The sequence below is a fragment of the Mastigoproctus giganteus genome, chromosome 4 (genome assembly GCF_048544385.1).
Source record: "Mastigoproctus giganteus isolate SK-2022 chromosome 4, ASM4854438v1, whole genome shotgun sequence".
Lineage (NCBI taxonomy): Eukaryota > Metazoa > Arthropoda > Arachnida > Uropygi > Thelyphonidae > Mastigoproctus > Mastigoproctus giganteus.
In genome coordinates, this window is record NC_143578.1 from 100,393,726 (window position 1) to 100,418,189 (window position 24,464).

The 24,464-nt window shown below is 38.3% G+C and overlaps 1 protein-coding gene across 4 annotated transcripts in view; it reads left to right on the forward strand.

Annotated features, from left to right (window-relative positions):
• The window catches only part of fne (ELAV like RNA binding protein found in neurons), a 256,370-nt gene extending 233,566 nt beyond the window's left edge, over positions 1-22,804 (forward strand). For 2 of the 4 annotated variants that reach the window (XM_090372841.1, XM_090372839.1), the window contains 2 exons: positions 11,666-11,891; positions 22,076-22,804. In XM_090372841.1, coding sequence (XP_090228967.1) covers positions 11,666-11,891; positions 22,076-22,397 — 548 coding nt within the window. In that variant the 3' untranslated portion in view covers positions 22,398-22,804. Of the gene's footprint in view, positions 1-11,665; positions 11,919-22,075 lie in introns of all 4 variants that reach the window. The other 2 variants (XM_090372838.1, XM_090372840.1) reach the window with 1 other exon arrangement.
• Positions 22,805-24,464: the final 1,660 nt, after the last annotated feature.

The window sequence follows — 24,464 nt, forward strand, 5'->3', positions numbered from 1 at the left end:
AGTTTGCTTGATTATTTAAATTGATAACAGCAATTTACTAAGACGAAATGTCTTAGTAAATTGAAAATGTGGAGTAAATTAGCGAGAAACTCATCTAAGTAGGCTTCAAGAGCCAAAGAACAGTTAACACAGGTCCTCCGCAAATGATGCAGAATACGACTGACAAGTTCAATCCAACTGAAACGAGCACGTTTACCGTTGTAACTTCCAGAAGTGGCTTAAAAGATAGAAAATTTCAGGATATATTCAGATATTTCAGGAGTGAAGCTCTCGGTTAACAATACAACCGTGTAGGCAATAGCAGCATACATCCTAGCACAATAATAAGGCCTTTTTCTCAAAACTATAAACTTCAACATCGTGATCCTTCAGCGGCGATCCAAGAATGACCCACAATACACCAGCTGAGTCTGCCAAACTCTCTCTCTACGAATTCATCAGAAAGGAGTTACCAATCATCACTCAGTATCTCCGCTATCTAAACCCAAAGGTTGGTTGGGTTTAGAACTCTCATACTTACTCTGCACTCCATCAATGCCACCTCAAGTGACATTAAGTACTGCAGGAACCAAGTATCTATGATAGCTGTCAAAACATAGATGCAAACACATTAACATAAAGGATACGATATATGAACTACTCGCCTTACATTTTAATAAAACCACGTCTATAAATGCGCCCTGAACAAATGACTGACCACACTTAGAGGAAGCGAGATATAATACAGTATACTGCTCGACAAAGACACACGGAGACCGAACTCGTGCAGCTTGCAAGGAAGCAGGACAAAATTTGGAATGGTGATGTACAACAAAATAACGATGAAATGAGGAGACAGCGAGAAACTTCGGACAGATATATGGGACATTTATAGGGGTTGTATAACAATTACCAAAAATATCCCATTGCAGCCGACCGGGCTAGCCGGGTGGGTAAAGTGCCTGCCTGGCAACCCAAAGGTCGCGGGTTCGAATCCCGCCTCGGGCTTGGATCACAGTACTGCAAAAACTTTGGGAGATGCATTATGGCCACAGAAGCCGATGCGCCAACAACTAACTAAAAAAAAACTAACTATCACATTGCAGAAGTCGATACAAGATGTTCGAAATTATGGTCATATGACATCAGTACGGCATATGATCCTCTCCAGCGGCTAACTAGGCCTAAAATCGATGAACCATGCACCATGCTCGACATCAGTGTCTATAAAATTCTGTGGCAATAAATTCCATTCTTCTACCAGAGCAAACCTTAGCTCACCAAGAGACCAAGGAGTTGACTGTCGACGTGCAATTTTATTTATTTTATTTTTTATTTTTTTATTTTATTAATAAAAAGATACACAACAGGTAACCATTAACAGTGTATCTGAGATCAGATCAATAAACATAATAATAATAATATGAAATCTAACAGGACGATAAACATTGATATAGATTCAAACAATAAAAGCATATGTACAAAAGAGGATTGTATTAAGTTAAGTTACCGGTAAAACAAGTAATAATTAATCCGTTAGAGAATAGAAAAATAATATAACAAATAATAAGCTACAATAATTAGATGTGAGCTAGTCACTTTGCAGTTTAAGTGAAGAGGCAAACTTGTGGATGGAGTTCATCAGTGATTGGGAGTTGTCAAAGAAGTCAATGAGAGAGTCATTTGCTGATTCTGTTCAGTGGACTGAACTTCATTAAGTCCGTGTTGGCAGAGTCAAGGCGAAACGGTGTAAGGTTCCTGACTTGTCTACAGGGAGCATTGAAGTTTATTTTACTCAGGATATCAGATGCTTCATAAATTCCAGTGATTACTTTGGCTAGGAGGGCGATGTCAGCAGTAACTCTTCTAGTGCACAGAGGCCTCAGATGAAAGTAATCACACAGCGATTCATAATACACTGAGTGATAGAATAGAGGATTGCGGTACGTAAGGTAACGGATAAAGTTTTTTTGGACTGCTTCAATTTTGTTAGTTAAAGTCTTTGTGTGAGGATTCCAGATGGGTGAACTGAATTCAAGGATTGGCAGAACAATAGTTTTATAAAGGATAACCGCATATCTGTAGTTTTTGAACTTGTATGTGTTCCGTTTGATGAATCCCAGTGTTTTGAATGCTTTGCTGGTGATTTTAAGGACATGGGCATCGAATTTAGCACTGCTGGAAAAGAGAATCCCTAAGTCGTTAACTTGGTCACACCTTTCGATGATCACAGAGTTAATACTATACTCCGTATTCATTAGTTGTGGAGATCTGCAAGATGAGAAAGAGATAACTTTGCACTTCGAGGGGTTAGCAGACAAGCCATTCAGAGATAGCCACAGAGAGAATTTATTGAGAGCACGTTGAAGTTGTTGAGAATCGGTAGTCTCCTTCACTGCTGAGTAGATCTTAAGATCATCTGCATAGAGAGCAACTTGAACATTGGAGGTGTAGATGAAAGAAGGAAGATCATTTACGAAAACAATGAAGAGAAGAGGACCTAAGGGAGAGCCTTGTGGTACTCCGCTTAGTGGTATAAAACAGTCTGAGTTCACTTGATCGATGATAACGCTCAAGGAACGATGCGTAATATAGCTGCGTAGCCATGAGAGCAAAGGGTCACGGATGCCATATAGCTTAAGTTTTTCCAGAAGTTGTTCGTGCGGGACTTTATCAAATGCCTTAGATATGTCTGTGTAGACTGCATCAACTTGTAGGTGGTTATCAAGAGCTTCCGAGGTGTATTGCCAGAAAGGAAGTAAATTTGTGACTACTGACTTGCCACTGCAGAAACCATGTTGATTCTGATCGATGAAAGGCTTGAAGAATTCGAAGAGATGTTTGTGCACTGCTGTGTCGAAGAGTTTAGCCAGGCTGTTTTGAAAGGTTATGGGTCTGTAATCGCATACGTCATTTTTATCACCTTTTTTGAAAATAGGAACTATATTGACCTGCTTAAAGTGCTTAGGATAGTGGGACGAGGAGTTGACTGTCAATGTTGACAGTCAACTCCTCGTCCCACACATGTTCAATCGGATTTAAGTTTGATGATCATGCTGGCCACGGCAGTCGTTGAATTTTCAAGATATTCCTCCACCAATCGAGCTCTTATGTGCAGTGGCGTTGTCGTGCATAAAAAGAAAATCTGGGAAAATTGCACCTCTAAAAAGTAGCACATAAGGGTCAAACATCTGTTCCCAGTACCTCTATCAAAAATATGAGGAGGTTTGCAGCAGTTGATCATTATTCCGCCCCCACACGAGAGCACCTCCTCCACTTTAAGTATCCCTTTCTCTGATGTTGGAAAGATGATACCGCATTATTCATTGTTTCCAATGAAATAACATCTTGTAAGCTAAAACGGGACTAATCAGAGAATAGAACTGTACCCCATTTGTCAGGGCTCCAAGTTACATGTTCATGACACCAATTTCGACAAACTCTGCGGTGGTTTGGGGTTAATGGGATACAAACCACTGGCTTCCTTGAGTAGGGTCCACTTGAATTGAGCCTTCTTAACACAGTCCGGTTGAAAATGTTTTTATGACCGCAATAGTCTCAAGGGACAGTTGATGACAGGACATCATTGGGTTCCGTCTTGCTGTTAGAGCCAGATAGCGGTCTGTTCTGGTTGACGTAGCCCTCGGGCGGCCTTGGCCAGCTCCTCTTTTAATGGTTCCTGTCTCCTGCCCAGATGACACTGCGTGACACTTTAAGCCAACGTTCCACCTCCGCCTGCGCACTGCTCAGCTTCCATTAGTTCAACAGCCCGCCATCTCAAGGAATCATCTAAACGACGATGACTTGCCATCCTGAGTCCCGCAGATGTGGCTATCCCACTGAGCAAGCCAAAAATGGGAATGAAGTGATGTGGTCGCAACCCTTGTTTTCATAGGCATTAATAATTTGCATAATGCGCGGCTCTGTAAGGTCGATTTATATTGGATACTCAGAATTCGGTGCCAAGATGCCTGTTATATCAAATACATTATAACATCTTCGGCGACACTTCACAATAAAATATTCATGAAAATCATTTTGTTCTGTTAATTTTGTCGAGTAGTGTATATAACCACATGGTCCTTAAAACCATTACAGCAATAAAACAAATCATTTCTGAAGCTCACCATTTGACCGTCATAGTTCCCCAAGGAGGAAAAAAAAAAAAAAAAACTCGAGGCCAGCAAAATGAGACAGTACAGTACATTTAAACTGTACTATGCCTTGATACGTGAAGCCAATTATTTGTCCTTATGTATCCATTACTTATATTTACTGTTGTATTTTATGTTATATGATGATAAGCCTGTAAACAATATTTCACGTATCCTTAGTTTTTATGTATTTGTACGATCCTCAGCCTAGTATGCTCTAAAGGGTAACACCGCTATGCTATAGTATGCGATAAAAGTTTTCTCATAAGGCTTATATTCATCTATTTTGCTGGTGAGGCTGTGGCAATTGAATCATCATAGTATCTGAATCTGCAGAGAGCCATAGGAATGCTAATAAACATAACAGAGGCTGCCCAGAGTTTTTCGTGCTCTTTGGAAACAACTATACAGGTCGTGTTGATATGTTAGAAAAAGCTCTAAACGCAACAGATTGATGGTCACCTCCAAGATCATTTGGACTTGATTCCATTCGGGGGGGGGGGAACACATACAAAAGATACCACAATTTTCTCCAAATTCTTACTACTTTTTGTTAGTATGCGAGATTCAAATGTTGCTAGGTGGGATTGACTGATACTTTCCCAATTTGAGAATTGGAAAAATGAATGAATGATAGCAGGAACTAGGATAATAAGTTTCAACAAAAATTCAAATGGAGTAATAAGAAAGTGCAGTGCTTTTCCACGAGGACGTTTCAATATGATATGCTATACGCCATCAGGGGGTAGCTGCAGTGATGTAAAATTTAATTAAGGATTCCTGCAGTTCAAACGTTCTTTGAAGTTGATTGTACAGCTGAGAGGTGATTCTGTCTTTTTCAACTACTTTTTCTCTTTTTGAAAAGATAGATCATATGATGTGTTTTTGAAAGTTGACAGAAGGATTCTACAAATACATTTGCTATTTCTTCTAGCAAGGTTTTTTGTTCCACATTAGAATGAGCTAATAGGATACGAATGATCGGAAAAACTGCATATGTCATGACTATTACAAAACTTGACAGGGATACACTAGTTGGATCACGTTCCAGTTCTGGAACTTTTTTAAAAAACACAGCTTTGACCTGTGAAAAGCTCGGCTAATTCGGCTGCCACCTACGGAAAATTAGCCTAAAATCTACTTGTGTAGGTTCCTAGTTTCATCAAATTTCTCTCGCCTATTAACACAGATAGTTATACCCGATCAAAAAGAGCTTTACCCGCAACAGTTTACATCGCAATACAATATGGAGAATGCAAGAATAATGATGATGTGATGCACATTCAGACGTATAAGGGTTCCACGGCACATGACCCAAGAGAAAGAGACACCCTCTTCTCGCTCCTGATAATAGTCGAAAGGTGATATCAACAACACGCTGGTTAGATACTGGAGAACTGGAAACGAGTGTGTTGGTTGGATGAGTCCAAATACCTGGCGCAACACGCCGACACACGCCTTGGAGTGTAGTGCAAGCAACACGAGTCCATGGATTCATCGCGAAAGATGCCCACTGTCCAAGTAGGTGGCGGCGGTAGCTTAATATGGAGCATTATTTTCTAGCAGGAATCATGACTCCTCGTGCGTATAGACTAAAGTTTCACTGGTGAGATCTGTGGACATTGTGTGTACGTGTAAGCGATCCCAGCGGTTATACGACTGCTCTTAAGAGACCATGTGCATCCTGCCATGTTGCATTTTTTTTTCAGAACAAAAACAGAATCTTTCAAGACAATGCGCCGTGTTATCGGGCCCATACTGTGCATGAGTGGTTCCAGGAACACAGCGAAGATATCACTCATCTTAACTGGCCTCCAAATTTGCCTGACTTCAATCCAATTGAACACCTATGGGATGTTTTGAAACGGGAAGTAACGCGAGGTCAGAAACCTAGTGGATTCAATTCCTAGGGGAATAGCAACTAACCCGTGCGAACAGTGACCCAACATGATATTAGGTAGATTGTCATGATTCAATGATCATTGGCTGTATAAATTAAATTCAAATACTAAGGCAGGTTCCCGAAGCAGAAGATTATCGATGTGAAAATGGATTCAAAATAGGCATAACGAGGATCCATCACGCTGGTAAGGTTTCATTCATATCAGTAAACACATGAGACTAACCGTTCATCACAGTCAACTTCTTAATAGTCGTCTCGGGGAACCATTCGAAATCTATCAACAGGCTCTCGCGAACCAGTGAAGGCAGACCCTTGACTACATTAAGGCCTACTGTACATGAGTGAACTCTTCTGCGCCAATATTTTTATTGCAGGGTAATAAAACCGCGCGAAGACATTGTCTGAAAGCCCCTATTAATGTCAACTGGGGTTTCCATACAAAGTAATTGACTTTTCCTGTCCAGGAATCTAACCACAGCGTGGTCTCTTTGGTCGTGCCTACGCACGAGAGATGACTCCACTCAGTCAATACTATTTTATTAACCTTTTATTATCCTAACAATAAAAACTTCCGCGCGGTCTAGTCCATTCGTGTACAACAGATGTAAGAATTGAAATTTCACTGCATCAAACTGATCCGAAAATTTGCCTGTGTCTGTGAAGAAGGATCACATGACACAAGAGAGCACGTCAGATCAATTATTTATTACTTGCGTTGTTAAAATTTGAACTTTCGCAAAGCGTGTGAAGGCTATATAAGGTTACGTGTTTGTTGTTGTTATTATTATTGGGTTTTAGGAACATCGGCGACTAAGGCCATGTTACTCCGTGTATATTGTCTAAATTGCTTGTTTTTTTGAGGTAGATTTTGTTTGCTGGACGAAAAACTAGAGTTCCGAGGAGAAAAAACCATGCTACCCTCTCCTGAGAAGGACTAACTCAGCCAGATTGTGAAAAAGAACCAAGTTTCTTCACATCATTGACGGAATTCGAACTCAGAACTTTTCCACTCGGTGTGGGGAGGACGATGATTATAGCAACTGTGCTACCCATGAGGGCGTTTGAGTCTATGGGTGCAGGTAGTTAACAAAAACGTATTGAGCAACATGCGGATGCAGCAGCATTAATCAGAAACGACCATGTTAACTGTTTTATAGGACATGAATAGCGTTGTGCTTCCTTATATTCGTCATATTTCCTTCCGAAAGGTTTTGCAAGTTTCTGAAGAACATGCTGAAGTATAGTCATGTAGCAAAAGGCATGAACTGCCGTCCAAAGGTGAATGCTCAGCAGCAACTCCATATTTCACGTGCGACCGACAGTAGAACCTGTCAACAGAAGTCAACGCACACGCATACTCACCCAACTCCAAGTTGGGAGTACAAACTGCAGTCACTCGTAGTGCAGTTTGCATTAGTGAAATCGGTGACCAACCAAAAACGTATTTCCTCGATGGTATCTCAATATTAGTAAATTGTAGGAAGAGATATACTTTAATGGGAACGGGTAAGGTTACTATGCTGAAAAATATTGCAAGAATTATTTGCACAGTCTAAAGTGTATTCGTGTCTGACGGCACCAGGGGTTTCCCCCATCTCCGCGTTGCTTTCATTGTGGTGTAACAGTTCACTGCAAGGCCAGAGATTTAAAAGTGTATGGATTTTGTAAGTGTAGTGTTATGTATCGCGCAATGTAAAACAATAAGAAGTAACAGTAAAACAATTGCTTTCACTTGATTACTCTGTCCTCCGGGACACTATAGTAGTTTTAACACGCCACTTGTTCTCAGAGGGCACAAATCACCTATGAGAATAGACGAATCCTTCAAAGCCTCCATTGGTAGGACCCGTCAATCGAGTATATAGTCCCAGTGTGGTGGAGGAAATAATCTTCCTGTGACTTATTCCCGGTCAACATCCAAATCAGGCAATGAACACATTCTGCTCCCTAACCTTTGGTAGAACGCTCCATGAGAAGACGTATGAATATTTTCGAGATCCCAGTCCAATATCCGATACAAAAAATTATTTACCAATCAAATATTTTAAAAATTAATCTAGTTAATTAATGATAAATCCTATACGTTTGCTTTATACTCACAGTCTAAGATATATTAGTTATAAAATGTGGCCACCTTTCTTAAGTGAGTTTTCATTATGTCGTGCAAAGGTTTGCACAAAGAGAGTCGGTATGGATTTTAACTAATACAAAATTTTCAGATGCCCTGCTTATTTAGAGAAACGGGTAAAGATGTAGGCACAGAGCTAAGATGTCAGTTTTGGATATCTTCTCTACACCAATAAATAAAAGGAATGAGTACCTGCGTCTCTAAAAGCTTTGCCATAAAGAAAGTAATGCTCTTCACAGCTATTAACAGAGTCATGTAGGTCAATTTCTTAACTCTAATAAGCGGTTGGATCAAACAGCAGAGAGAAAAAGACTGCATCCCCCGGGATCGTAAGAGAAAAAGAGAGATGAAAGAGAATTCTCTCTTATTGTTTGAAATGTAAAGAGAATGCTCTGTTATTGAAATGTGGCTTCTGTACAAGTCATGCAAAAACAAATTGTCCAAAGAAATACTGAGCTTGTAGCCAGGGAAGGATATCCAGATCCGCGAAAAAGAAAAGGGGTCACCGGACAATTGACCTATAAGGATCTCGCTAATTCTGCCATATTTTTCGGTCCTGAGAAACTTGGGGTTGCAGGTCTAAGTTAAATAAAACCCACCGCAATGAAGGAAGGTTTAAGTTATAAATAATAAAATCCAGGCAACTCCCTCTTGAAACAAATTCAAGCAGAATTTATTTGCGGAGGTCTTCCTCCAAGCCATCTTATATCCGAAAATGGGGGATGGGGGACATGCCAAAGGGTAAGGTTATGTGCACGAATTCATTAGCTATTTCTTTAAACCTAACATAACCCACAAATAACTCACATGAATTTGGGAAAACTTTGTGGACCGAAGACAAAACATAACAAAAATTAAGGAAGATTTTCTTCGAGGCAGTATTTTTTTTTTCTTTCATCCGCGAGAAAAATTTCTATAATATTGTACATAGACACAAACATAAATAGTACATATACAGACCGGTCGCCATAGCCGAGTGGTCAAGTATGCGGGTGCATAAGTACACATGCCTTCAATGACCGCGGTTCAAGCCCGTGACTGCTAAATACAGTGCTGCTGTTTCTCGTATTCTGTCTATCTTGTGAACTCCTCTGACCGTTTGGTCGTACCGGAGTGTAAACAGAATATTTATATAACTAGAGAAAGAGTGAAAATGTAGATTAAACTTGTATGATTGGACAACAACATAAATCCAAGATATCTACAGCCTATGAAACTAGCAGCATTGGTTTTTTTGTTCATAGTTACTTTTTAATCAGATATGCAAAGGCAATAATAGATTACGGATAAAAATTCAATACATAAGATGTACTCACGAAATCAGCCACTCTGTACTAAACCTTGAAATGGAACGCCAACTTTTGACTCTGGAACCTATGCAGAAATCAACTTCTGAGGAGCCCCTGAAAACCACCATTGCATTTTAAAAGTTGATTCCCTACTGCTCAATACATAATGCCCTATTTTACTTTTATAACAATAAGACTCGTGATTAATTTAAAATCAGATACATAAATCATTTCCTAGAGAACAAGTCCAAAGGATTATAACATGTACAATAAAAACAGAATAGAATTGCAGAAATTAAACATACATCATGATGACAGTCACACGACAATGGCAACCAATCAGATTATTATAATAAATAAACGAATTACCTAGGGGAAATACAGTGGAAAATAAACAAATTTAGTGTTATTCTATAAATTAAAAAAAAAAAAACTAGATAAATGTAAGCAATTCGCTTTTTGGCAATACAGTAGTTTAAAAGTCATGCCGCAGGGAATTTGGAAAGACATCGCACAGTTTACACCAGAGAAATTAGGTTCAGCCTTTAAAATGGCATTTACAGGCTAAAAATAAGGATTGGGAGCAACGATAATCTACAGAAACGCCTCTACTTTCTTTTAAAATTGAGTGTATAGTGTGCTCGATACCCAGATATCAGTACCATTTCCTTTGAAAGTACGCTAAATTCTAAAAATTATCCCAAAATTTTCCAAGTAATTTCCATTAATTGGATGATACTGGGTATCAAAAAATATTAGTTCTAAAAAAGAAAAAAAAAAAAAAAATATTACACGTCATACTCCAGAACTGATGACTGAAATCACTTCAAAATTTTAATATTGAGTTCTCAAAAGGCACGTGGTCTCAGTGATCTAATTCGAGTTCAGGTTTTTTTCCTATTAGGTTACCACAAACAATATGTTTTGAAAAAAAAACATAGTAATACTATATATATATATATATATATATATATATATATATATATATATATATATATATATATCTTTATTGAAAGTATTCGTAATGAGGCACTGCATCGTGTTTTTTCGAAAATGTTGTCGAGTAGGTATGCTAACTACTCGACTAAGGTGTGGTAAATACATTGGCGTCGGACATTTCCAACGCCAATTGTGACTTAAAGTATATCTTCAGGTTAAGTTGTAATGGTAAATCGCACTCGATGCAGACAACACTCGATGTCCACTCGATGCACGAATCGGAGAGACAAAGGATGTGACATTTGAGAGAACTGATAAATCCGACTCGAATTATATCCTCATGTATTCGTGAGGATATAATTTGGAATTCGGATCCCAAAAAATATCGGTATTCACAAGAAGAGGCGGGGTGCTTTCTAACCAAGAGTATACTTCATCTTTCAGCAATGGATTCTGTCAGATTTGAAATTTCCTCGAAACAATCACAATCCCAAGGTATCAGAATAACGGCAATATCAACCAGTTCTTCACATGGCTTCAACCTAGGGAGCACTCGCGAGCTATAATTTTAGTAATTGTTTGTGCAAACAAGAAAATGCCACCCTTCCCCACTACATATGAAAAAGTCTTTGTAATATTGCATTAATTTTCTGGCCGCCCTACTACACGAAAAGTTCTATTGATACTATCCAATCTGCTGCCCCTGAGAACTCGGAGTGTTCTTCCAGTTGGTTCCTGTTTAGGCCATCTTAGACAGGTCAACGTTCTCGCTAAGAAATTTTCCCACCTCAACTTTTTGGCCTGATTATAAGATTCTGCAATCATTCCAGAAATATAGCCAATCTACAATTTTGATAAATTTTGTGCTAGGTAGTTGGATTTATGTCCTTCCTCCATAAATTATATCAATATATTAAAATCAATTTTAAGTTTATTGATATATGGAGTTCATCGATATAATATTTTAAGTTTTTCATTAATATTTTTGTTATTATCAAAGGCCTTGTATAGTCCAGATTTCTGTGGGCTACTTGATATTTAATAATGGGCAAAAAGAAATGAACTCCTGATCAAAATAGTATGAACTGTTAACAGAGCTTAAAAGTTTTAGATTAAATCTAAAATATCAAATTTTAAAAACATCTGTTATTATACAAATCTAATAAGAGTTCTTAATTTTATTTATTTTTTTACTGCGATAATTTCTATTTTCCTATTTTCTAAAAATATATGCTCTAATTTATTTTTTTTAAAAAAACATGTATTCTTTCAGGACTTTCCAAAGGTGTGGGATTCGTCAGGTTCGACCAACGCATTGAAGCAGAACGAGCTATCAAACACCTGCACAATACCATTCCTGATGGTGCCACGGAACCCATAACGGTGAAGTTCGCCAACAACCCAAGCAACAATGCGAAGGCTATACCTCCTTTGGCGGCCTACCTCTCTCCCCAGCGGCGTTTTCCAGGCCCTATCCACCACCCAGCCAGTCGCTTCAGGTATATTCCCCTGTCGCCGATTTCCAGGTATGGGGTTCTCCGAAACGACCCCTTAAGATCATTTTTAGATACACGCCATATACTACGTTGCTATGAGGAAGCACAAACTCAATTGCAGCAGCAACGTATTAAATACTTGCCTAAAGAACAGTAAGAGGTCATTGTTTAAAAGAAGCATCCAAGAAGCAAGCATGCACAGTAGTACTCATGACATATGCTAATATTCTTCTTTAGCTTAAATCTATCAGGTTTCTTCAATATTAATGGTAGATGATCCACGCAACTGTTTTTTGAGACACTTATCAGATATCCGGCATTTTGTTACACATCTGGACATCGGTATTCTTCTGTTAGCATAAACGTCATACAAATATGCATGGAACGAATGAATTTATCCACAAATATATAACAACTCTCTCAGACACAGACATGAAAGTGCAGGTGCCGAACATGAAATGAGAGGCAGAAATAGTGGCTACAATTTGCATTTTGTGAAGACCACGAGTACACCCAACGATGTGCCCAGCGTGTGGCGATGGAATTTGAGTGCACGGGTGAAAATAACCGTAAAACATTTATTACAGCATGTTATCCGTGCAAAGGATAGACAGTTTCAGTGAGGAACAATTAAGGTACGCAATTGTACACAGAACATATGATGCGCTAACACGAGGAGGTTGAACATTTTCTAGATCGAATCAACCCAGATGATGAATAATAGTGTCATCACTACGACTTGTAGTTCAAACACATGAATCGGCAATGGAAGCATCCCAACTTCCACACCCCTTCCCCAACTAACGAAAATATTGTTCTATATGTTGCGCAGAAAATGATATAAACATCACTTTTGGAGTGAGACGAATCACGATAGCCTGATTTCCTCATGGTGCCAGTGAGGTCCGCATGTTTTGTAGGTCCTTTGGCGGATGCATTTGTTGGGTGGATAGGTTTTTATGGGTAGATGGGGGATGAAAATTATTTTAAATATTACTTTTTTTTTGGATAAGAGAACGGTATATAAAGTCCTCAACTGCTGATTTCATCACTGTTTTCAAAGTGGTGGCGACAATTTAATACCATTACATGCCTATGTCTTTGCGTTAATCATTTTGTCATCTGGGGGACGAATTGCGAAGAGAAGAGTCGTTTTCTAAGCTAAAGCTGATTATCAAAAAAGGAAAGGATATCTCCCCAATTACCCCTGAGACAATAACGTTTCTTTTCCCTTACACTACTCTATTAACAATGAGATTATGAGGAAAACATTATTTGAAAATGCTATTGCTAATTTTGCCGTGAAAAAGTCTTGAAAAGTTCACCCCTGGTGTTAATTTCTTTCACTTTATAAAAAAAAATACTGACAATGGTAAGGTTCGACCCTTCGTTTACATTTTCCGTTTAAATTTACTACAGATCTCGATTGGTTTTTATCATACAGAAATAAAAAGCATGGTCAAAATTTCTTGTTAAGCCCTAAGCACAGTGCCAATTGGATAATATGACCCTGGCCACAGTCATTGCTAAAATGAAATAGAGGAGCAGTTATGACGATCATAAAAGCGAAGAGGTCAGAAAGTTTAATATTTCGGTAGTGCTGCTCCACTACAACATGAACCTTCACAACCAGGATCAACTGTGATGATACATGTGTGCCGTGGAATAGTCGAAATGAGTGTCTGTTTTCACTAGTGCTTAACAAAATATTTATATATGGTTATGCTGTTAAAAAATCGGTGGCCTACAGTGGTGCACCTAAATTTTTTTTGGGAGGGGAAAACTTCGTACATTCCACTGGTAGTTTTTACAAGAGTGAGCACGTGACAGTGCAATTATATAATATAAAAAAAAAACTTTTATTGGGAGATATAGTCACTCAGCCTCCCACGGATGTGCCTATGATGGCGTTTATAAATAGCAGCGCTTCTCAAACCCCGAAGAAATAGAAAGGCCTGCTCCCTTCCTAGTCATATTACATAGAGTCTTCAGCTGATGCTCGGCCATTACATCTTCATCCACGAGAAGAGAACGCTGAAAGGTCGTTTCACTCTAATAATGAGCGAAAGACGCTGCATTGGTTTCTCCAGAAATCAAGAGAATTCATCACCAAGTGTGTGTGCCTCGCCTTGTGACACGATAAGATTGACATCTCAACTGTCGATATTTATTTTCCAAAAGTCCGTATTTCCTTTAAAAGGACCCTTAACTGCTTAAGGTAAGCAGTGAATAGCAGATGAAGTCGAGGGCATCACGGAATGCATCGATCAATAGATGTACTGAATAAATAATGAAATAAGGTTTGTCAACGCGTAGAAGTTGCTGTTTTACATGCAAAAATATTCTTATGAATTTAGCATGTTTTATTTTAATATGAAGATCAGTTCCCCATCCATTGTTTGACCTTACTAACACTAAATAATACCATTCCAAGATAAGGGCTGTTTAATTAATACACATTTAAAGCTTTTTAAAAATTTATTCTTCAAAAAAATGTTTTTGATTGATTTGGTAGTTGGCGCATCGGCTTCTGTGGCCGTATTGCTGTTTTGTTTGTTTTTTGGTTTTAAGGAGCATTAGCAACTAAGGCCATATTGCTCCGGGATATGCGGTGGTCATTCCTCGACCTTTCCGCATACTCCGTATTTGGTGGTGACGGGCTCGAACCCCGGTCTAATCAAGAAGCATGTGCTACGCACTGCTGCTCCTTCCCACCTGGCTACGGAGGCGCCCAGCCATATTGCACCTCCCAAGGTTTTTGCAGTACTTTGATCCAAGCCCGAGGCGGGAATCGAACCCGCGACCTTTGGGTTGCCGGGCAGGTACTTTACCCACTCGGCTAGCCCGGTCGGCTCAAAAAAATGTAAACGCGTCTTTAGCATACAGACACCAGTCCTACTGTTTCACCACACTCTATATATTGTTTCTTTAAAAATATATTTTTTTTTTAGCTTTTGAGAGAACGATTCTTCGATGGCTGTTCGGACCTTCGGCTCCGAACTGAAATTACGTTCTATTAAAACTTTTCTTCCAAAAGACCAAAATCATGAAGGCAATGTGCTGCCAAGTCTGAAGTGTACGCAGGTACATTACTGCTTCCCACAATAGCTTTAGAAACAAAATTCCCATACTTCTACAGGTTGCCAAACCAATTCGGAGGCTAGTACATGTGAGAGTGTGTTATTAAAGACCGTTCCTGTTTCATCAGAAAATAGGACTTCCTGTAGTTTGGTCAGTTAGTAGCCCACATTAGTTGTGGTCCAGCCCTCCTAGGGGTGGTAATGGTATATATACCAGGGTGGAATTCTTATTTATACAGAATTAACTATATTTACAAGAAAAAATAAATTTTGTTTACACTTTTCATTGATTAAAAAGATGGTTGTTTACCGATTTTCAACACTGTAATCAGTAACGACCTGGATTCAATTAGTTTTGTAAAATGGTTACCGAAACAGTTGCCAAGAAAAGGACGACGGCAGTTTACATCTCATCGGTTCTGAATGAACAATTTCAGAGGAAAAGGATGACTTCTTGAATGCTTCATAAGCACAGATAAAAGTTAGATTTATAAATATCGATATAAGTATTATTTTCAAAGATATCGATTACGTCTTCTCTCGATCAGGCGTACGATATGATGGTCCTTCGTTTATTACATAAGGTGTCACCTAAGATATTTTAAACCTATATTATTAAATAATACGAAAAGCGCTGTACTCGATGTTAAATTAACAAAATAATTAGTTTGTTGAGTTAAATAAGACAGGAAAGTAAATTTTTCAAACGCAGCACATTCAGGGGTTCTCTTTTCAAGTCTGTAAAATAAACAGAGAAAGAATAAGAAGTTTTTCAAATACTTAAATCGATAATTTTTTGAAATAAATAAGTCACTACAAATTATTTACCGGCCAAACACGAACCTGATTTACCACCGAAAAAAATTAAAAATAAATTAACGAATTCATCTAGATTAAATAAAACGAGATCATGATGTCCTACACTCGATGCTAATAGTGGTTCAAGTAATCTACACATTCCTAACAATTTTATTTCAAGACTAGGCTAAATCCCCTCTTTTAATCTCTCATCCTTATTAAGTTGTACTTAATCTATTGATTGGTAAACGCCTTTCTACATTTTATTTAATTAGCATATTTTACTTTTTTTCATTTATTTTGTTTTCCTATTCTTAACTTGAAATTTAGATGTTTACACTTTTTTTTTTAAATTGTGTATTTTTATATTATTTATTTGCACTTCTTATTACAGTTAATATAACATTGTATTTTTTTTTGTTATAATTAATCTTTTCATGACTTATTTTAATATTCGTACTTCACTTATTTTTGCACTGTGTTTTATTACCATTTTCATCACAAATTCTATAATTGAACAATCTCCAATTACAATGGATAATATTATAATTGGAGCTTCTCCTGTTTTCTGTGAAATAAAAATCTGATGGATCTAAATGTCATTTCTTTAGAGCTGTTATTTCATCCACGCACACCAGAAGACCTACGCACACTACAAAACCCATGTCAAGCATGATCACCCATCACCGCTACAGATGCCATTATCGTAGTGTTTTTTTAGGAGAATCAGCGAGTAAGGCCATATTGCTCCGTGTATATATTGTCAATAAATTGCGTTTGTTCTGAGATCGATTTTCTGTTTACTGGACGAAAAATCCGAGTTTTAGGGAGAAAAACCACGCGAACCTCTCCTGAGACCGACTAACTTAGGCACGTTGTGTAAAAGCCCATAAAAATTCTTCGTCATCGAAGGGACTCGAATTCAGGTTTTTTCCATCCGTTACAAGGAGGACCGCGATCCTATCAACTGTGCTGCCCACGAGGACACTACGGGTGCTATTATGTACATTCTCTAATTTAAGTAAGAAGTATAACATGATTTGTGAAACAAGAAAGACGGGAGCACCATATCGTCACGAACAACTGACAGGATTTGTAACCAACTGAAGAAGGCCACTGACATACAAACAGAGAACTGGTGAAAGAGAACACTCTTGAAGAACAGAATTAGCCATGAAGTTTAAAAATAAATAACCATCCGCTTATACGCGGTGGGCAGAGAGGATTAGCGCTAATTTGACTAATTATGCCAAGAGCAATCAAATGAGTCGAATATAAAAAGGAGATTGAGTTCTGCGGACCACCTTGTCAAGTTTCTATGCAGCACTGAGTGGACGACCTAAGGGAGATCTCTTTTTGGATCTTGCAATGATGGAGGCTTCATGAAAGAAAAGGGCTTTAGATAAAAGTTCCAAAATAACCCAAAATAGTACAGAAATTTCTGTCAATGGTTTTTAATAATAACGAAAAAGCTGAAATTTAGACTTAAAGCAATATTCTACTCCTGGATTCTTCAAAGAGAACTTCGATCGATTAATAACTGGTTTGCAAACAATTTGTCCTGACCGAGTAGAAAGTTAAATGCTAAGAATTTTTATGCTTAGCTAGTTACAACATATGCTACATTCTTAGCTCGCACAGCCTTAGTACATGTTAGAAAACTAGGGTTCAGATAAAGAGCTTAAAGCAGTGGTTCCCAACTTTTTCAGTAGGAGAATCCTTTAAAGTAAAAAAAAAAAAAAAAGCTTGGCAGATTTCCAGTTGACAGTAGTTTTACTTTCAGTATCATTTGATTGAGAAAATTCATAATGGCAAAACGCTACTATGAATTCAGTAACGCTTTTAAGCGAATTTGTATTTTATTAATTACAAGACTATTTACATACATTTGAACGAGTTAGGTAATGCAGGGTGTCTCAAAAATACACGGCATAACTTCAGGAATGAGTTCCTCATATGTAGACAATAAAAATATTTTATATCAACATAGTTCCAAAAATGCTTGGTTTCCGAGTTTTGAAGGTCTGTCTATGATACTTAGCTGTTCACATAGTAATTGTTCAAATGTCCACTTTCTACCTGAATACAGGCCTCAACATCGACGTCTCATGGACTCGCGAAGACTATGCCAAATTCCTGGTATGTTTCGTATTACCTCACAACCTGCCACAATTCGATTGCGGAGAATTTCCACATCAGCTACCGGAGTCGAATACACCAATGACTTTAAATGGCCCCACAAGAAGAAATCTAGTGGGTTTAAATCAGTGAGCGTGGAGGCAAGGCAGTGGGTCTACCTATCCACCGACAAGGAAACCTTCGATTCAGGTAATTGCGGGCTAGGTGGCTGAAATGTACGGGAGCGCCATCGGGCGATGAAGTGTGCTTGTTGACGAATGATCAGTGGCGTGTCGTCCAAGAAATCAGGAGTGTTGTTTTCCAGAAAGTTTCTGTACGCCTGCCCTGTGAGTTTGTTTGGAAGTACACGGGGCCCATATAAATTATCACCAAAAACACCCGCCCAGATGCTGAGGCGCTGTTGGTGATGTGATGGAAGAATTGCATGTGGGTTTTCCTCAGCCCATACATGCTGATTGTGAAAGTTTTGGATTCCGTCTCGCGTGAACTGTGCTTCATCTGTGAATATCACTAAGGCAGGAAAGTGAGGAGTTGTACCACACTGCTGCAAGAACCACTGGCAGAACATTACTCGCGCAGGGTAATCTGCTGGTGACAAGGCCTGTATCCGTTGCAGATGGTAAGGATACAGTTGGTGTTCTCGCAACACTCTCCAAATAGTCGAACTTTGAACAGCCAGTTGCATTGCTATTCTGTGTGTGCTGATTCCAGGAGTGGCATGCACAACACCAAAATCTCTGCCTCTACTTCAGGAGTCGTAGATCTTGGTCGTCCTCTGTCGGCAGCACAAGGTTTAAAAGGTCCCATGTTCACAAATGCGGCGATGGATACCTTCAAACGTTTTCCTGTCTGGACATCATTCTGGGAACCTTTCGTAGTACAAACGACGAGCCTCTAGAGCATTGCCGTCCGCCAAACCGTACATAAAGTGCATATCCGCTTGCTCATGATTTGAGTACATGGTCGGAATGGAAAACCACCAGATTCTGTCAGTATCTTGTGATGAAGGAAATCACCTGCAGGAGATAAGACATTCCAGTAAATAAATAGGGAACCAAGCATTTCCGTTTGTTTGAGACACCCTGTATATGCAGTGCGGAACATTTCAGGCACGTTCGATTTCTAATTTCTGCAATTAACCGCATTCTTCTTTTTCTGTGATTAATAGAAGTGAAATGTAAAGTAAACAACAATTCTTATTATTAATTAATTAACTAAATAACGTATAAAAGTAATTGTTTTCATAACACCGTACATACCTCACAACGTAATATTCACTCAATTTTGTAATGCTTTATTTACACCCGAATTTTTAATAAAAACTGAAATGCAATATGTTTTTCATGGATCTGCAACAATTTAATAAAATAAATACCCACACCTCAGATCGTAGTGTGAAAGCCGCATTTTTGTAATGTATTTTACTTATTTACCTCTGGATTTAATATCAACTTGCAATTGTTTAATTCAGCAGAAAGTTAATTTTAAATTCAGGAGGGGTAATAACAACTGAAAGGTAACACGTATTTGGATTTCTGCTGTGATTAATGTAATAAGCAAATAATAATAATAATTAATGATTGATATAATGCTGCCACCCCCAACAAGTTGGGACCCACTGGCTTAGAGATTTAAAAATTTGTAAATGGATATCATCCGAGTAGGAATCAAAACTGAAGCGAATTTAAGTTTTGGGAATTTTGTTATCCCGCTGGTAAAATATCTTCCATTTGCATCATTTTGTGATGAAGCAGTAGAATTTTTAAATAAACCGAATACAGAGAGAAAACATTGAGACAGCTTTGCATTATGAACTTGGCTGCGCCACCAATAGTGCGCAGAACAGCCTGAATAAATAGCGACAGACTCAACAAGGTATTGTATAGTGTCTGCAGGTATGTTAACTCGTAACGATAGTGTACTCCAAAGTGGCCAGATATTCTATGATACTGAATCTAGGTTGCGTTTAGCGTCACCTGGATTCAGTACCAGAGAATATCTGGCAAACATGCATGGGATGAAGTACCATACCATAATTAGAGGTGTTCAAATTGCGCTGAGAGCAGAGGAATTTCGATATAGGACAAACAAGTCACTGGGATGTTTTTCATCCTATGTCGAACGAACGACGAACAACTCACTGGGATGCCCATTGACCCAGTCGTAGCATTGCAATCGTGTGATATGGCGCTGTCTTGTTGAAAGACGATATGTTGATCCCGGAAAATGGTCCATCACATCATTCATCGTCAGAAATGATGGAGCTATAGTCTCTAGTGAGGTGCTGATAAGTTATGAGCACGTTTTAATGATGGACAAGGACCTGCCATCAATAAGTACCTCAGATTGTTATGCTGCTCCTGCCAGCTTGTACAGTTCCTCCCCCTTCTGCAGGGGAGTTGGATAGCCTCGTGTTGAGTACGTCACACACACCCATCCGTCCTCATGGTGCGGTTGAATGGAGCAATCTGTTTCCAGTCCACTGTCCAACGACTACCTTACCGAACCCACTGTATGCACATCTGCTCATGACAGACCGTCGGCTACTATAGCCAATCATGCTAGTGTCATGCTAATACGTTGCATGTTTAAATGGGTCGTGCTACCCCTGTGTTGTATTTAACAGCAGTTGCTCCACAGCAGCATGCCTGTTCTTTTGGATAGGCATGTTGTATACTCCTCAAAGGCGTTGTTGACCATTTGGTTCATAATGTGTGGTTGGTATGCATGTGACCTCTGGCTGCTAGTTCTTTTACAATTGGTTCACTCTTCACGCCTACAATACAAGGTCCGTGTTTGTTCGAGATACTAGTAATTTGTTCTCAAATTACCAGTCTTTCCCCCCCCCGTTGGAAATCGGTTAGGTCACATTTTCAGTCTATTCTTCGCGAGGAACACCGATCTACTGAAACTAGTGCCAGATCCCTTATACACAAAAGAGTTCGCTATGTAGAAGTGGCAGCGACACACACCGCACACGAAGTCATGCGGTTGAGGTCTTCCTAATGTCATGAGTCATGAGGTCATGAGGTCTTCCTAATGCAAAGCTAGTCGATATATATATCCAACTCTTCAACAAAGTAATGAATCGGTAGCGCAATCCCCTGCCTTCTTCACATTATGGAATATTAAGATCTTACAAAAAGAAGCCACATCATATGAACTCCTCATATGTTATATACTCAAAAGAGCACTCGTAATACATGGCAGAAAAGACTGGAAAAGGAAGGCATCTGAACTTTGTTCTCTAGTCCCATCATGTTGAGATAACGTGCGATGATGTCACTGGACGTTAACATTTAACTGAACCCCTCAACCATAGTAGAAATTTATAGTTCCTTTAATTCTTTTCATCTGTGAAATATTTATCAGAGGCATACCATATCGGCATCAAGGTGTAATTATAATATTAATTTGTTGCAAATCAACCAGATTTTTCCAGAATTCTGAACACAGCTCTGGACACAGTATGGGCTTCTGACTGAGGATTCAGTTTGGCAATACAACATCTGATTTCCTTTATTGTGATAATATTACGAACAACTTTTTTTTCTGCCCATTGCATCCGTGATGCGCTTTCTGCGAACCGTTAGTTGGTTGTTTTAGGATATTAAGCGCATCAGGCCATACTGCGCTTATATAACATGTTCTGTAAATTTCTTGTGTTATTTCGTCGATTTGCTGTTTGAAGGACGAAAACAAGTTTCAGGAAATAAAACCCATGCTACCCTCCGCCTAAGACCGACTAACTCAACCACTTGTAAAAAATACCCATAAAATTCCTCGCGTCATTGACAGGATTTGAACTCTGGTCTCTTCCACCGGTGTGGGGCAGAGGATAAATCATCATCAAATCTTAAATTTAAGATTTGATGATTAAGACAATTTAATCCTACATGTTACTGTAGATCAGATGTACAGACCTTTTAGGTTTAGGTAGCTCCCCCTTTTCGTTGCTATATTAAAATAGTCTGACCCACTTTTTCTTGCCCTAGATATAAGGTTGATGAGAAAAGACTGAACTTTATATCTAGGGAAATTCTGTATACTGTTCACTATTTTATAAATATAAGGATGTGGAATTGCACCCCACGTTCTTAAGTTAAATTTCAGCTAAGATAGGCAATTATTCTTTTGTCATTCTCATCATACCATTTTTACTCCATCCAGGTACTCGCCTCTAGCCGGAGATCTCCTAGCTAATCCTCTTCTCGCAGGGACAGCCATCAACGGTTCTGGATGGTGCATCTTCGTTTATAACCTAGCTCCGGACACCGAAGAGAACCTTCTTTGGCAGCTGTTTGGCCCTTTTGGAGCTGTTCAGAGCGTCAAGGTAATCCGGGACCTTCAAACCAACAAGTGTAAAGGATTCGGATTTGTCACCATGACCAACTACGACGAAGCACTGGTAGCTATACAAAGCCTGAACGGCTACACCTTGGGAAACCGAGTCCTGCAGGTGTCTTTCAAGACCAACAAGTGTAAGTCTTAAGTTTCGCCTACCTCGGACGAGAGTGTGCAGGAACTTGTGGGACTGTCTTGTTCTCCCTGGATAGCACACAAACACATGTGTATGCCTTGGCAGAATGCTGCAGACTTTGGCGTTCAACTCTTGTACGACAAGCATCAGACAGTACGGCTCATAAACAACAAAATCATTTTAGGCATTGCTACCGGCATCTTTCTATTAGGAGTGCATTTACACTCACTTGTGTGCTATTTTACAGTGGCTAGTACTTAAGGCATTGATCTTTTTTGCTGTTTTGTATGTCACACTTCTTTGGTAATCATTTTTACTTAACCATCACAATCTCGTCTAAGATCTCGTTTTTAACAAAATGATTACTTAAATGTGTATTAAGTGCCCTAAGGGGAACTATTTATTTAAATTCTATTTAACACCTCATGTACATTATACGATGTATCTGTTTTTATCTAGTCTAGAAAACTTTGCTAGTGTAACTAAGTAGAAATAGTTAATATTCAGTTAACTTCCATTTAGTTTCCTAACAACTTTATTTTACGTTCCTTTTTTTTATTTTTACATATGAGAATATTTATTTATTTATTTACGTTTTTTTGTTTTGCATGATTCTTTTTATTATATGATTTGCTTTTCCTTTTTTTTATTTATATAATTGTTTTGGTTTTATTTTAAGTTTCCTGTATTTTTATTTGAACATTAAATTCCTTCCTTTATTAAAGTGTTCATTCGATTTTTTTTTGTGAAATTATAAAAAAAAAAAAAAAAACATTCTTCATATTTGATTTTCGGTATTTTTATAGCAACCAATACGACATCCTTAACTAGTTATGTGCATGCACCCAATCTGTTTGTGTGTTTGTCTTCGATTGAGTGCATGTAGCCAGACTTCTAGACAATGTTTCTGTAAAAGAATAACTTCAGTAATTTGTTCTGTCTTAGCTTTCTCCCTGCGAGAGGAAAGTGATCGCTACAAAATTGATGACATTATTGTTTTCCACCAGGCATCTACTGGACACGGTAGATAGGCTCTCCGTTAAATGCTTGATATATTTATTGCTTACAATATATCAGTGACGTAGATAAAACTGGCTTTATTTAAGTGTCATGTCTCTTTAAAAAAAAAAAAAAAAAAAAAGAAAAAAAATCTTTTCGTATTCGTTTCTTTGGATGTTTACCGTTTGTGTGTTGAAGTGAATCCAGCTTTTAAAAGGTATTTTAGATTTCGCAGCTATATATCATTTAATTAAATATTTGAGTACATAACTATATATACGTGTTCGTGTGTGTGTGCGTGCATGTGTGAGTGCTTGGCGAGAACTATTTATTGTGCGTTTATTTATTAGCTCTTTTTTTTTTTTTTTTTTTTGATACTGTGTTTATAATCACCAAGTTAGACATTAGCATAATGTTAAGTCCTTCTGTCGTTTTGGTCCATCTTAAAATTCTCTGCATCCACGTTAGCTCTTGGTATATGTGTGCACAACTGTATGTGCGTGCGAGTATATGTATGAGTGTGTGTTTGTATACAAATATATGTATGCATATGGCACGAAAACATTTGAGAGAGCTTCTATAAGGAGTACAATCCAGTGTGAAAGCTTGATTATATCATTCCAATTTGAAATAAATGAACATTATGTACTCAAATTCCTATTCCATTCATATATTAAAATATATCTCAGGCAATTGTCATATATAATAATCACCTGAAATATATTTTCTAATTCTAGTCATATAACTTTCGTGGTATGTACTAGTCTGTAGGGACTTAGATATTGTATAAGGAGAAAAGAAAACTAAATAGTTAATGATCGACCCCTACAAAAGTTCCGATTAGCCAACGAAAACGTGTATTTGGCTTAATCCATATAAGACATTCAGGGCTCATGCGGCTTTCAAGCCTCTTTCGTCTACCTCTGTCGATAGGACTAGGAAAGGATTTTAAAGGGAATCGTTAACTTGAGAATATAAGAAAGTTGTAACCAATGTGTAGTCCAGGTATTTGGGGGAAAATAAGGCAGTACTTCAGTGATATAAAGATTTCAAGATTAGCTTATACTCAAAACCAGGTTT